We start from the raw sequence: 16,351 nt of genomic DNA, 5'->3' as shown, positions 1-16,351 counted from the left end.
TTTCCCTGAGGGGTCGGGAAACGGGTAGGGCCTGACTGAGGCCCAGGAGGCCCAGGACAAAGGCTGGTCAGATTACAGGGAAGCTGTGAGCATCATGCCAAGTGGCCCTGACTTAAGATGGGTGCCAAGGAAGGATTTTAAGCAGGCGAGACTCACACTTAGTTCTGCTTTAAGACAATTAGTGATAGTTGTGCAAGGAAGGATCAAAGAGGAGACAAGACAGGGGACAAGTCAGGATTCACTGTAACTGTCTAGGTGAGAGCTGTCAAAGCCCTGAGCTAAGGCCAAGGCAAGAAAAGTGAGGGCAAGAGGAAAGCTGGAAGTAATTCAGGAGATAAAATTGATGGAACTTGGTGAACAAACAGGAGTGGGAGCTGAGGTGGGGACAAGGGAAGGGAGAAGTAACCACTGCTGGCTTCTGTTACATAACTGATTTATTTCTCTCTTCTGGAGACTAGGTAAACTATAATCATGCAAAAGGGAGGTATTTAATAAAATCCTGAGTGATCACCAACATGCCTTGATAAAATAACCCCTAGATTTTCAACCAGGATGCACATTTGTTCTAAGGATCTGGCCAAAGTTTACAGATAGAAGACAAAGCATTTTTACTAAGCACACTTCAAAGAATTACCTACTGTCATCCCTATTAGGTAGTCGCTGGTCCAAAATGCAGGTATTCCCTAGTTTATAGTGAGTGTTCAATAACTTTTTAAATGAATGCTAAGTACACATCCTGCTTATATTCCTCTCCTTCGCAATCAACCTAACCATGAACCTCCCCATCCCCATCTATCCCTATTTTTCCACAAGGGAAATTCCCACTCCCTCCAACTTCTTTGAATGCTAAAACACAAACAGCTTCTTAAGGTAAGGCCAGGAAGTTCCTGGTTGGTACGAATGGTTAACACGCTTGGCTGCTACATGAAAGCTTGGAAGTTCTAGTCCACACAAAGGTGCCTCAGAAGAAACGCCTGGTGATCTACTTCCAAAAGAAATCAGCCACTGAAAACCTTATAGAGCACAGTTATATTATGATACACATGGAGTCACCATAAGTTGGAGTAACAATGACAACTGGTAGGTAAGGCTCTGTTTGTTACTTGAATGTAAGCTCTTCGTAGCTTATTTAGCTTTTTTTTTTTTTTTTTTTTAAAAAAGGAGGAAAAGGATGTTCTATCTAGGTGAGGTCCTACCTCTTAAAAAATTAGAAATGACATCAAATGCAAATAAATACCTTTAAATAAGTCCAAAGGACACTCTGATAAAGTCACGCAAAAGCAATATTAAGTCAGTAATAAAGAATGATTTTCCTGTTTAAGGGTAAGACCGGCATCAGTGCATGTCTCAGGGTTACAATAAGGTCTAGGAAAAAGTTGTTTCTCTCTCCCAGCTTTAAATGTCCTTGCCCACCCTACACAACTGCCTTACTGCTTCTGTGTGTTATGGGAAATACATGGAGAAAGAGAGCTAGGAAAGATGAGGCCTTGAGTTTCTAAAGTCTCTGAATCGACGACACCAGGGAAAGTTCAGGGCTGTGGGTCCCAGCTTTGCTTTTCTGGGTGCCCTTTTTGGTTGTGGGTCAAGACTGAAATTTCCCTGGGTGGAAGTTCTCGCAAGGATTAGAACAGCCTCCTAACCAGACAACTGTCTCCAATCTCTCTCTAGACCACTCCTCAGAGTCTCCAGAGCAGCTTCAAAATGCCAACATCCTGCCTTCTTTGAAGGTTCCCTATAACCTCCAAGATAAAGTCTCAACTCCTCTGCACCAAGTACATGGCCCTCTGTGATGTGGCTGCACCCCTTACTCTTTCCTTCCCCCCTTTGCCCTACCTTGAGAGCACTCTAGGACACCAGACTGCTGAGTGGGACAGCCCATTACACACAAACCCAATCCTCTCTCCACTTCTGTGCCTTCATGAGAATCCACTGTTCCCTCTGTCTACTTCCGCTCCTCCTACATCCCTTCTTTCCCTGGCCTCACCTAGCAGCTCTCGTCCATCCTCCCAAAGCATCCCCTCTAGCAGAGGATCACTATTTATTGAACACTGCAGACACAAAAGACCAATATGGCAGCTCAATTGGAATACTCATCATCAGGTAACTATACTTGTCTCTTTCTATCTTCTCCTTTACTAGATGGTAAGGCTAACTCCCCATGAACAGGGAGTATGTTCTTTTCCTCTGTATTCCCAGTATCTAGAACAGTGCCTCAGACAAAAGCCCTATTTAATCACCATTTGCAAAATTAGGGAACAGGAGGTCAGAACCAGCTCAGTCCAGACTCATATCCCTTGGGCCGTGTAAGAAACAATCCTACCACTGGACCTGAGAGGTAAAGCAACACTGGTCAAGTTACACTGGCTTTAGCTGCAAGCTAAAAGTGTGATAAGTGGTCAATGACAATCTAACTTGACCACAGTCGTCATGGCTGAAGTATCTGAACCCAAGAAACTCAGGGAACTGTGGCTGAGAAGTATCTCATTCTCTTCTTGTTGAAGCTCCGAAAATGATTATCTGAGCTGGCATCCATCTCAAATATGCAGTGTCTTGCACAAGAGTAAGTACTCAAATCATTGGCTGAATGACTAAATAAAAAATTACTGAATGGTTGGGTGGTCGAATAGTGTGAAATAAGGATATTTCCCAGGCTAGGAGTTAAGAATATGGAAAATGTTTCTTTCACATTTTTTTTGGCTAATAAAATGTATAGCAAGCAGACCAACTTTTATAAAACTGTGCCTCCAGAGAATTTTCTGGGGATGAACCATACCGGCTAGCCAATTTTTCCATACTGCTGAGGATTTAGGTCTTCCAACTTTAACACTAATCATTGTGGATGGAAATCTTTCTAAAAATCTGAGTATACTGCATATACTTACTTTTTCGTGAAACTACAGAGCAATCATTAAGATCAAGTCTTGTACTGCTCTCTTCTATCATGTTGTTGTTGTTGTTGTGATGTGCTGTCAAGTCGGACCCAACTCATAGCGACCCCTCCCTGGGTTTCCAAGGCAGTATCACTACAGAAGGAGATTGCCCCATCTTCCTTCCGAGGAGTGGCCGGTGGGTTTGAACCACCAGACTTCTGGTTAGCAGTCAAGTGCCTTAGGCACTACGGTACCAGAGTTCCCCTCTTCTATCATAATGAACTCAAAATCTACTGACACTGTTTGCTCCTACAGTAAATGTTGCCTGGTCTTCACGGCTTTTTTCATTTCTTATGATGTCGAAGTATTTAATAACGAATAGCCCACCCAAGTATCATCAGTCTGCCCACTCGAGTCCCTCTCCCACTTTAGCTTATTCTTTCTTCTTTGGTAAGCCTAAAAAAAACCCAGACTCACTGCCTTCCAGTCAGAAGCTTGGGAACTAGATAACTAAGTTTCATGTAATTATATGTAATATAAGTGTAGGTGGAATTTGAGCAAGGGCCTGAAGAGCTAGCCTAGGTGTGGAATACGGAATTTCAGAGTACAGGTTTAGGGCTATCATTGGGCTGCTCTAAGACTCCCACTTGTGTCCTATTTCTCAAGACAGCCAAAAAGAGGAGTTCCACAAATTGAAGTCTAACACCAATACTTTTGAAATGTAGTAACAGGAATGCTGCTGCTGCTGCTGCTGCTGCTGCTGTTGTCAGCTGGCATCGAGTCAGCCCCCAACACATGGTGACCTCATGCACAACTGAATTAAAAGAGATGCTGTTGCTGTTCTAACCATTGTGACCCATAGGGTTTTCATTGGCTGATTTTCAACAATAGATTGCTAGGGCTTTCTTCCTAGTCTGTTCTTAGTCTGGAAACTTCACCAGAACCTTCAGCATCATAGCAACATGGAAGCCTTCACTGACTGACTGATGGTGATCATACTTGAGGTGCATCGGCCAGGAATCGAAGCTGGGTCCTCCGCCTAAAAGCAAGAATTTTACCTTTGAACCACCACTGCCACCACAAGTAATAACAATAGGTAAAATATAGCATGCCCTCCTCTAAGTTCTGTATCTGTAGTAACACTTCTAATCCTCCAACAATTCTGTGATATATTCTCATTTTACTGATGAGGAAAGTGAGGTACTACATAGATTGCTAAAATGACATTGCTAGGATGTGGGAAACCAGAATTCAAAGTCAGGCTGTCTGGCTCCAGGGCCACGACCTTAACCACTGCCATATATGGCCTCTAGTGGTTTAATGAAACCACACAAGTCACATCACAAGCGTCCTTTACTATTAGTTGCCATTAAAAAAAAAGAAAGAAAAGCCCAGGAAGCAATGTGTTGGCCAGCACTGTGCAACAGAACTGTCTTGTGATGATGGAAATGTTCTATATGTGTGCTGACCACCTGGGACGTGGACAGCGCAACTGAGGAAATGAATTTTTAATTACAATGAATTTTAATTAATTTATAGTTAAATAGGCATATATGGATAGTAGATGGCTTACTGCATGACACAGGAATGAACCACTTTGGTGAGTCAAAAACTGAGATATTTCAAAACAAAATTAAATGTAATGAACAATTCCAACTTGAAGCTATGCTTCAAAGAACGTAATTAAATACTGATCCATCTCCTCACAACATCTTTTCCTACCCTTGTATTGTTTTAATCCATCCCCATAATTTTGAGGAAGAAAACACACTATTTTGGTCAGTATAGCAGAAATACGTAAGGTGAAGAGGAAGCCTGCAGCCTTTAGAATGCTATTGAGGGTGGGATGTTGGAAGGTATGTTGGGGGCAGATCACAGGACAGAATTCAAATCCTAGGCTTACTAACTATGGGGAGGAAGTAGGAAGAAAGCTGTTATACTGTGGGGAACTGCAGTCAATGTCATGGAACAAAATGTGTCTGAACTGCTTTATGGAAAATGAATTTGCTCTGTAAACTTTCACCCAAATCACAATAAAAATTAAAAAAAAAAAAACAAAAAAACAATTCTAGGCTTACTCTGCTGACCTGAAAAAAACAAGCCCACAGATGTGCATATGTGTGTGTGTGAGAGAGAGAAAGAAAGAGATGGGCATAATATTCTCAGATCCAGGGTTCCAAACCACATGAGAAGGCTGGTGTGATAAAACCTGACTACAGAGCAGATGGCACGGGTCTTGCTCTTTCAGGTCCCCTACTCAACCTTGAAGAGGCAACAGGGCCTTTGACAAAGTCACAAAGCTGGGCCTACCCACCCCATTTCCACCACCCCCAAACAACCCCTTTCTAATGTATGGAATTTCTTCTTCCCCATCACCTAAATACCATGGATTCCCTCATTTGTGAAACTTACTGGGTCAGCTAGGCTGTAAGACATGTCAAACCTAAATTTAGGCTAACACCTGATTTTAACCCAAATAAGAAATGAAACCAAGATTAGAAGTTGAGTCCACTAATCTAATGAAGCCCAACTGTACTCTTACTAATCCTACATCTATACTGTTGGACGGAAGGTGCCTCCAACTCTCCTGACAATTTCTGACTAACAACTTAAGTTTTAGGCACATTTTCCAGCTCTGTTCTATAAGGGTATATTAAGTAAACATGACAGACCACAAGACAGGACTTCTTTCTATCCCTGACGAAGCAAGTGGGCTTCAGAAGGTGAAGGAGCTCATGTGGCCCACATACTATTTAATGGCAGAGCCTGGGTAGGAATCCAGACCTCTAGATTCCAGTCCTCACTCCTTCCACCACATACCTCTATGCTTAGGGTGATGGCCCTCCACAGGGCACAAGCCATGATTCATGCCTTGTGAACTACGGAAAAGGAGCACATGCTCCAGCCTTTATGCCCAAACCAGAGATCTGCTACTTAAAAGGAACAACAACTATCACCCATTCCTCCCCACCTCAATACCCCTTTTCCAACCAACAGTCACAAAATACATACAAACAAGTTATTCCTTGCTTGTTGAGGTCAAAAGTTGGCCCAGTACAAAGTCAGGCTACAAATTAAACATACAGTAAACTCTAAAAGCTTTGGGTCTAAAAAGTTCAATTCTGCTCTCAGTTCTGAGGAATTCTTAGCCGGAAACCAAGCATTGTGAAGCAGACCCAGGAATTTCCTGCAGGACTCCAAGAATGGCTGAAGGGAAGGCCTGTTACCTCGGTCAGGAGCCCCCCAGACTGCTCTCCATCTTGGGTAAAGGAGTTGATATTACATCTCTGGCACCTCTAAACCCTAAAGCCACATTCTCACAGGCACTGGTCACCATCTTTTCACAGCTTCCAGCACTGTGGCAGATACACAAACTGTAACTACTTGTTGACTAACCAGTGTGGTGTAGGTAGTCCTCAAAGCAAAGCGGCGGGTCAACACGTTTGCAAAAATTACATCCCTACCTTTGGTCCTAAAATAGGCACATTCTTCCCCCTCCCCAACAGACATGCATCTTAATAATGGTGGCAGGTCACTAATGTCCCTTGAAAATCTTCTATAAAAAGAACTATCCCTAGCAAAAGAGCATCTACACCTTTATAATCAAAATGAAGAAAAACCTAATTAAGCTAATAATACTCTGCCCCTATAAAATTCAGGTGCTTTCTTAAGAAAAGGAGCTCTGGTGGCCTAGCATCAAACCACTGGGCTGCTAAACCAAAGGTCTGAGGTTTGCACCCACCAGCTTAGCTGTTCCTTAAGACAAAGATGAAGCAGTCAATTTCCGTAAAGATTGACAGTCTAGGAAGCCCTATGGGGCAGTTTTACTCCATCTCAAAGGGTCGCTATGAGTTGGAATCAACTCAATGGCAGTGGGTTTTTTTTTTTTTTTTCTTAAAAATCTTCTCTCTATTTTAAAGGCAGGGCAACTGAGGCTCAGAGGATTATCCTTTTCTCACCCCAGATATGATCCTTGCCTTCACCAACCCAAAAGGAACAGTACAAACCATGCTGGAGTTTTGATATTAAAAATCTAAGAAACTATATGGAAAAATTCTCCTAGTCCCAGCCAAGATTTTAATCAATAAAGCCCTCTCAGTATTAGAAATCACACACACACACACACAGCCTTTGATCAATTCACATATTCTCAGAGCAGTAAAGTATATATAAGATTACCAGCTGGGCCTCACAAAATACCTAGAAGTGGCTACCACTCTTCTCCTCTGAATACTGACAACCCCACACCTCAAAGTGTTAGGTCTCAATTTAATAAACTATGAATTCTACCAACAGCAGTGGCTTAAGGTTGAAGCCCAACAGTCTGAGGTTGCACCTGCCACTTATATCAAGCTCAAGATCTGACTCCCAGCCACATACAGTTTATCAGCTTTAAACAACCATATTGTGACCTCTCTGAGGGCAGGGACTCCACCTTATTCATCTTTGCATTCCCAGAGCTCAACACAGGCACACACCACACACTCAATCAGTAGCTGCCAAGTAAGTGAATGTGGCACTTTTAACAGAGATATATCATTTTCAAGACTTCTCCACATACATTAGTCTGAAATTCCAGTGGGCAAGAGGAGTAGAAAAAGCACTGGAGTTGAGCCAGAAAGATGAGGGTTCAAGCCTTAAATTTGTTAAAAATCCACTCTACTGTCCTGGACAACTCTCCTGAATTTTGGAAGCCTTACATTTCTTCTTTTGTAAACATAGCAGATGACATCTAGTTTTCCCTCAAGCCATTAAACTTGCAAAATACTAAGAAAAGATGTACCCTTGCCACTCTGGCCACATTGCTAACTTGATGATAAGAACAATGAAAACATCTATTCTTACAGGGATGTTGGCTAATAAAGAAAGAACAGTTACTTTAACACTAGGAAAAGGCTGACCATTTACTAATGGTCACATAAGATACACACACTTTTAAATCATTCTCTTTCAGAGAGATGCACAGTTCAAAGATTGTTCCAGACAGAAAAGCCTCCAAGTGGAATAATGGCCCACAGACGTGACTTCCAGGTAATAAATATATTCCACTCAGACAAAGAAAAATAAAGCAGCCTGTGGCTACGTTCTGTAGACACCCCATTCGTAAAGCATCAGGGCTGAGACTTAAATGTGAGCCAGACGTTGCTGAATTCTTATTTTGGCTCTGCCTCTAACTCTGTGTAGATGGTCCTTGGCCAAGTCTCTCCACTAGAAGCCAGGCTCTGGATGTACATGAACCACCACCACCCCCCCCAATAAACCATCCAGATTACAGGGTGAGGCTAGTAAAGCATTTCACAGATGTAAAGTGCTGCCAATCCCTCAAGACAATTGAGGGAAGCCATCAAGAGGCAACATGGCTCAGGTGGAGAACCACACAGCAGCCTCTCACCTAAACCCTGGGCTGCCACAAACTCAACGGAGGCTTCCAAAGGCCTCAGGAATAACCCCCCCCCCCCCAATTGGGTCCCATTTCCTCTATTGAAAAGCAAGGAAAACTGTGTGAACCTTCAACAAGGGCAGTCCAGAAAAGTCACTTGTAAAGCTCTTTTAGCCACACAGTTAACTAGCAATCTTAACCAACTGTGACTAAATTAGTTAGGTCTGGTTTTCTTCTACTCTGGGACATTTGAGATAATAGAGGTAAATCAAGGCAAAGTACTAGATTGTTGTTGTTGTTGTCTGCCGTCGAGTCGGCCCCGACTCATAGCGACCCCTCCTTGGGTTTCTGAGGCAGTATCACTACGGAAGTAGGATTGCCCAACCTTCCTTCCGAGGAGTGGCTGGTGGGTTTGAACCGCCAGCCGTCTGGTTAGCAGGCAAGTGTCTTAGCCACTATGCTACCAGAGCTCCCAAGTACTAGATAGACTTGTAAAAGATAAAGGTTTGTGCATGAAATAAAGATGGCTGTTCAGGAGCCATCTTAGTACTTTTACTGTTTCCCCCTCTCACCACCCCCACCTCTTCCATTAACCATTAGATACCAGAAAAAGAGAGCTGGATAAAAAGGTTAAGAGATAGTATCTGTAAAATTTCCCAGGAAAGCCTGTTAATAGCACTCTCACTGATTAGAAAGCACTTCTGTAGTTTGGGAACTCTAATCCAGTCTTACCATTATCAACCCTCTGGCTTCCTCATTTATCAGGGTGGGAAGAGAGGTACATCAGCTATGCCACAGCGCCATTTCTGAGGCCCCTGCCCAGGACCAAGCAGATCAAAAAGGAGCTCATGCCTGCCAGAGTGAAGTTTTCACCATAGCAACACATGTTATTCTACAAACAGTCAGGACTAAAGCGCTCTGTTGTGACCAGTCTGAAGAGTGCCTCTAAGAAATGAGCGACTGAGGAGTCAGACAACAGAGTAAAGCAAGAGAAAAGTGGCACCTATTTAGCTTGCAGGGCAATGTCCTTCTAGTTTTTACTCCTCAGCAAAGCTGACAGTAGCAGCACTGGGAGTTTCCAATATTTGTGGCTCATATTCTAATAAGATGAATGTAAGAGAAACAGATGTCCTCTGTGGAGCAGCCACACCACAAGGCTCACTAAGGAAGCGAGACTCAATGTACAGCAATCACTCCTTTTTGGAGAGAAGACAGCTAGCACTAGAGAACATGGGAGAACAGGCTGTTTTCCCTCTAGGGTCACCATCTACCATCTGATGATTGAAAGTATACTCACAGACCCAAGGATAGTCATTAATGATAGTAATCAGTACAGCTGTTGAGTTGTTGTTGTTGTTATGTGCGTCAAGTCAGATCTGACTCATAGCGACCCCTCCTTGGGTTTCTGAGGCGGTATCACAATGGAAGTAGACTGCCCAACCTTCCAAGGAGTGGCTAGTGGGTTTGAACCACCAGCCTTCTGGTTAGCAGTCAAGTGCCTTAGGCACTATGCTACCAGACTGATTAAATGCCCACATGCCAGGCACTGAGCTGGGAAGTTCCACATGTATATCCACTTCTCACTTATGAACATGGTTAGGTTCCAAAGACCAGGCCATTATATGAAAATTGGTATTATGCAAAAATAGAGGATGATCACACCAGATTGCAAAACGAAGGATGATTACATTATTGCATAACTGCCAACTTACATCATTACATAACTGCCAAACCACTGAGAATCATGACCCAGGCAAATTGACATATAACCTTAACCATCAAAGCCAGCATGCCTCTTGGCTTGAACCTCAGTGTTTGTTATTGCCAGATGTATGTTGTTAATGCACAAAATAGTAGATTTTTTTTAATATGCTCATAAATGTGAAATGTCAAATAATGAGATTGTCAGTAAACGAGGAGTAAGTGCATTCATTATCCTTGTCCTGCAATTAGAGCTAAAAACTCACTAATTGATCAGTACCACCTTTCTGGCATCACATTTTCACCAGGGGAAGAAATAGGGGTAAGTAACAAGCCCTTATATCTCATAGGATAGGGTTACACTTGAAGCTTGACCACTCGCTCCAAATTTCTGCTCTGTTGCTCAAATCACTTGAGTGATATACTTGGAGAAATCCAATCACAGAACAAAGACACCCAAGAGAGTAAGTGACTCCACTCTCATTTTCCCCTAACTTTTCCAGAATACAGCACTATGTCAGAGGCTGAGGAGGTAGATCCATAAAGTCAGGAACTATAAAAGCTTTCTTTTGATTTCTAGAACTGGCAATAGGTACTTCAAAAGCACACTAGAAGTTAGTCAAAGAAAAGATGATGTATGTCCATAGCTGTATGTTTGTGCCACATACATTTGACTGCTAACCAGAAGGCTGGTGGTTCAAAGTCACCAGCCACTCCTTGGAAGGAAGATTGGGCAATCTACTTCCATAGTGATACCACCTAGGAAACCCAAGGAGGGGTCGCTATGAGTCGGATCCGACTTGATGGCAGGGACTTTGGTTTAGTTTGGTTTGGGTGGTACAAATGGTTAACAAGCTTGGCTGCTAACTGAAAGGCTGGAAGGTTGAGTCCACCCAGAGGCACCTTGGAAAAAAGGCCTGGCAATCTACTTCTGAAAAATCAGCCATTGAAAACAGAGCACAGTTCTACTCTGATGCACACGAGGTCAGCATCAGTAGGAAGCAATGCAACAGAAGCTCATTTGACTTTTTGTTTTCCCTCCATTAACACATACACAAAAAACATTAGGAGAAAGGACCAGAATCCTCATTTCAGGTTATGATGCTGGGCTTTTACTGCCTACAGGTACGTCTGGGCTTTCAATGTATAGGGTACAAACACTTCATCCTGACAAGTCAATCATGGTGTCGGGAACAGGGAAAAAAGCAGTTCCTAGGAAAAAGGTAGGTCTACCACATCTGTGTCCAAAGCAATTCAAAACCAAAAACCAGCTACTACTCAAAAACTGCTCTAGGTTCTAAATCCTTAAGTCATCACAGACCCAACAGAAGCTAAACCTATAAATAATAGACCCAAAATTTAGAAATGTTTCCTTGTAGATGCCATGTACATGAATAAGCCTTAAAAAAAAAAAAAAAAAAAAGACTTCTGCCTCAAAAGTATATTTTAGAAATAGTATATAAGTTCCTTCCTCTCGATTCAATGTGCCCCTCTTTTCTCATTCTCAATTCTCTAATGCAGTTTTTTTCTTCCCCTACCTATTTCAGTTTGAAACGTGGCACTAAAAAGGACACTGGAAAGCAAAGGGAAAAGGGAGGGGAAGCTGCTTTCAATTTTCACACACACACACACACACACACACACACACACACATTCTCTCTAACCAGTGGCCTGAAAGACAGTCAAGCCAGGCTCCACCTAAGAAAGGACTGAAGGACCAAACTGCAGAGTAGAAAACTCCCCCTTGCGCCACCTCTCCCAAAAGCAGAGTTAAGAAAGAGAAAACTGGAAAGGAAGGAGGGGGAAAGAAAGCTCCACATTCCTGACATTTTTTAGCCAAGTGCTGTAGCTACACAGAACAGCTCTATTCCAAACAGCCTGTAGGAAAGGGAGAAAACCTGGGTTCAGGGGTGTTATGGGTTGAATTGCATGCCCTACCCTCTGCAAAATACGTGTTGTAATCCCAACCTCTATGCCTGTGTTTATAATCTCATTTGGGAATGGGTTGTCTTTGTTATGTTACTCAGGTAGGATTAGTGTCTCTTGAGTCAATCTCTCTTGAGATATGAGAGATTAAACCAAAACTAGCAAGGAGAGATGGAGGAAAGAAAGATGCCAAGCCACGTGAAGACTGCTCAGAAGCAACAAGGACTGTCCTCCAGAGCTAATGGAGAGATAAAGCCTTTCCCTAGAGCTGGCACCCTGAATTCAGACTTCTCGCCTCCCAAACTGTGAGAAAATAAATTTGTTTGTTAAAGCCATCTACTTGTAGTATTTGTTGTAGCAGCACTAGATAACTAACATAATGGGCAAAAAGAACATGCCCCACTACCTTGGTAATGAGAGAAGGGAATCTGAGAATGGCCCAAAACTAAATGAAAAAATGTGTCCTTTCGTGTGTATTCCGAAGACCAAATGATGCTAAGGAAGGAATCTGAAGTCTTTATCTCCAAAAGGACAGAGAACTGAAGCCCTGATGTCTCTGACAGGGAAAATGAAAGCCCCTCTGAAGGCCGGAGAGCTGACTAGTGATTTGGGAAAAGGGCAAGGATGGAACTGTGCTGCCTGGGGTACTGAGGGACAGGGGCCCAGTTAATTGGCAGAGTCTGGGTAATGGGATCCCAGAGGGAGGAAAGGCCAGGAGAGTCACTCTTTCTGGGAAGAATTTTAATTGAGTTTTACCAACTCAGTTTCTGAATGAAGAAATCCTAGCCTGGCTCCAAATCAGAAACCCAAGAGTCTGATGTCCTCTCTCCTTTTCTCTGCCTTCCCCTTTCACCTCTTTTTGTCCTCCCTTCAAGGCACAAGTATACTGGTGAGTACTGGACTGCCCCGTCCTCTTTCCATGCATGTCCTGCACTATAGACACATACACCCATATATATCCCTACTAACACACATGCACATACCAACACCTCCAGGGGAGAGTCCCAACACACCCAGACCCTACGTAGTATCCAACAAGTACTCTGCTGAGTTATGAGGAGTCTAAACTCACTGCCACTGAATTGATTCCAACTCATAGATGGGGCAATCTGCTTCTGTAGTGATACTGCCTCAGAAACCCAAGCAGGAGTCACTATGAGTTGGGGCCGACTCAACAGCACTTAACAACAACAACATAGTGACCCTACAGGACAGGGTAGAACTGCTCCATAGGGTTTCCAAGGCTGTCAGTCTTTGTGAAAGCAGACTGCCACATCCTTCTCCTAAGGAGTGGCTCATGGGTTCAAACCACAGATCTTTTGGTTGGCAGCTGAGCACTTTAACTCACTGTGCCACCAGGGCTCCCTCATTTCAAGTGTGGAGATGCTCATATTTATTTCTCATGAGTCCCTAGAAGTAGCCTAGAAGTTGCTGCTCTCATTTGATACAAGCAGCAGAATTCCAAGGGTTGCCCACTCCACTCACCTCCCCTACACCCCTAACCCCCACCTTACAAATACCTTATTCTGTGGAAAAGCAGTCATTAGATGTAAACAATAAGAACCTACTATGTGTCTAGGTTGGGAGCTCTGGGAGCATAGTGCCTAAGGCACTTGACTGCTAACCAGAAGTCTGGCAGTTCAAACCCACCAGCCACTCCTCGGAAGGAAGATGGGGCAATCTACTTCCGTAGTGATACCGCCTTGGAAACCCAAGGAGGGGTCACTATGAGTAGGGTCTGACTCAATGGCACATAACAACAACAACAACAACATGTGTCTAGGTCAGCAGAATACTATCCTTGATAAAGGTTTTGGGCATGCCCATCTGTCTCTCAGATCAGCACAAACCGACCATCCCACAATCCAGCTCACCTCAAGCAGGAGACAACCTGCCCTGTCAACAGGCCTAAGGTTCTACAGGAAGAGGGTGGTAGGGATGGTGAGAACAGGGGTCCTGCAGGCATTTCAACCAGGGCCCTTTCCACATTCTCCAGTCCAATCATAAGGAGGGGCAGGGGTCTGTGTATTTTTTGTTTGACACTTTCTCTTTTTTGGACTTTCTCTTTCAGGTACTGGGAGTAAGAGCTCTTAGCACATTTCAGCTCCCACAGAGAGGCAGATTGAATGCACAGGACTTTCCACAAGAAACAGGGACGGAAGGAGGTACTGAGTTCAAAGGCTTGGGAGCTCTTTTTGAGCAAAGATAAAGCAGGTAGAGCCATAAACCTTAACAAGTGTCAAAAACACAGCAGAGAACCATGAGGCCATGCAAGAGTCTTCCCCAGCTGTAAAGCATGTGGCTATAAGGTCTACAGCTGTCACAAGTGTCTTTCCAGACACACCCTTCAAGACTGGTGACAGGACACTGGGAGGCCTCTTAGAATGTCAATAACATTGAGGGTATTGGCTGGGCAAAAAAACAAAAAACACCCTATTATTTCATTAAGCTATTATTATGATAAATAATAACAGGGCTCAAGAACCAAGAAAATTGTTTTCACATTTGTAAAATATGTTATGGCTTTTTTTGCCTGTATGATCTCAGTTAAACCTTACAGTAACCCTGGGAGGATTTCAGGTTTTACTAGCTTCACTTAGTGACAGGCAAACTGAGTACACATAGTTTTTGGTGAAATAGTGCCTAAGGCATCTGAATGCTAACCTGAAGGCAGGCAGTTCAAACCCACCAGCCACTCCTCGGAAGGAAGATTGGGCAATCTACTTCTGTAGAGATAATGCCTTGGAAACCCAAGGAGAGGTCGCTATGAGTTGGATCCGACTGGACAGCAATGACTTTGGATTTTTTTGTTTTTTTTAGTTGGCACAGAAGGATTGGGATGCAGAATCCCCCTACTTTGACAAAGCCCTTCCCAGTATACCAGAATTGTAGGGGGAAGGATGAGTGGGGAGGAAGAATTTGAATTAATGGAACACTACCAGAAACTGCAGAGCAGACCCAAACCCTAGTCTCAGGTTTACTTCCTACAGACACTGAAGCCCAACCAAGGATAAGTTCACACATCTAACCATGACTCTGGCAATGCAAGCATGTCCCCAGTTTGCTGGCAGCTTCACCAGCCAAACAGGACCCTCATGGTTATCTGCCGACAGGACCCAGGATCCAGGGAACCCAGAGACAGAGAGCATGGAGGGAGAAATCAGCCCCGTTAGGAATCCTTCATCTGGAAGGCAGTTTGTAAATGGTTAAAGCTTCGTAATCCATCCCCAGAGAATGCAGATAAGCAATGCTACTCAGAAGGGAGGACAAGAGGAACCAAAGGAGACTTCAATGAGAGTGTGGGGAGTGTCATGTATCTCACTTTAGAGACAAGATATACCACAGTAGACCCTATATCCAGGTTCCTTCAGTTCTTCCCACTTCAGAACATCACATTTTTCTCACTCTCCAAGAGTAGGGAGTCCTTCCCTGAATCAACCTCCTTGGATCCTGACCCCTTTAGGGCTTACTGAAACATCCTTCTATGAGGCCTAAGCCAGGGCACTCCTGCTCCCTATATCCATAAAGGTAAGGATCATCTTTCCCATAAAAGCAGAAGGTGTCCTGCCCCTTTTCTTGCCCCTATAAAGGGAAAGCAGCTGTGGGTCCACCCCAAATGGATCTAAAGAGGCAGTCACAGAGTGACAAAGAGGACCCTAGGAAAAAAGGGGCAGGACAGCAGAAACACACTTATGGGATGGGGCCACATGTGAACAACTACCCTACCCCACCCCCAGCACGTTCCAGAGTTGAGGATGCAAAAGACACTGGTGGGAGGTTTGGAAGGGGCCAGAACCCCTCCCACTGGAAGAGCCCAGAGTGCTGATGGCCACCGCTTTGGGAGGAGGAGTTGTGCAATGACTGCGGGTCTGGGAATCTCCGGGCTTGGCTCCCGGACGCCAGAAAGGAAACCCCATGCGTTGGGCCAGGGTGGCAGCGCTGCGGTTGGTTCGAGGCCAGGCTTGGGTTTCAGAGCTGCAGAGAGAGCTGCAGAATACAGTGGGCGCCCAAGGGGGCGGCAGAGCAGGGCAGGCTGGCAGGGCGCGGGGCTAGGGTGGTGTCTGGGCTAACGGAGAAGCCAAGGGGCACAAAGCAGAGGTGGGGAACACAGTGCACAAAGCCGGGGGCTGCAGATAACGTACATGGCAGACAGACGTCCCAGCTCACACGAGGACCCCGGGGACCTTCGGGGGAGTGCCAGGCTGCGCACCAGAGGGGACACTGATCACCCCTCCCGCGCCCGCTCCAGTGTCTCTCACCTCGAACATAAGCCCGATGAGGACGCAGAGCACCAGGCAGAAGCCGATGTCCGCATGGTTGTGGATGACGAACTCCTGGCTGAAGAGCGGGTAACTTTTCGTCTTTCTGCGGAAAGCCATGGCAGCGGGCGCGCAGCGGCCGGCGGGGCCCGCACACTGCGCTCACAAGCCGCGGTACAAACTTCTCCAACCCCGGCCCGGTCAACCCGCCGGCC

At 44.5% G+C, this 16,351-nt stretch overlaps 1 protein-coding gene across 1 annotated transcript in view; it reads right to left on the bottom strand.

Moving 5' to 3' along the window:
• TRAM2 (translocation associated membrane protein 2) overlaps positions 1–16,256 on the bottom strand; it is a 104,181-nt gene extending 87,925 nt beyond the window's left edge. The window contains exon 1 of the mRNA XM_007936143.2: positions 16,137–16,256. Coding sequence (XP_007934334.1) covers positions 16,137–16,256 — 120 coding nt within the window. The remainder of the gene's footprint in view (positions 1–16,136) is intronic.
• Between the last annotated feature and the right edge of the window lie 95 nt (positions 16,257–16,351).

The sequence above is a fragment of the Orycteropus afer genome, unplaced genomic scaffold, assembly GCF_000298275.1.
Source record: "Orycteropus afer afer isolate SDZICR_OR568_19922 unplaced genomic scaffold, OryAfe1.0 scaffold00034, whole genome shotgun sequence".
Taxonomy (NCBI): Eukaryota; Metazoa; Chordata; class Mammalia; order Tubulidentata; family Orycteropodidae; genus Orycteropus; species Orycteropus afer.
The sequence above is the reverse complement of the archived record's forward strand: the minus strand, read 5'-3'. Positions and strand labels throughout refer to the sequence as shown.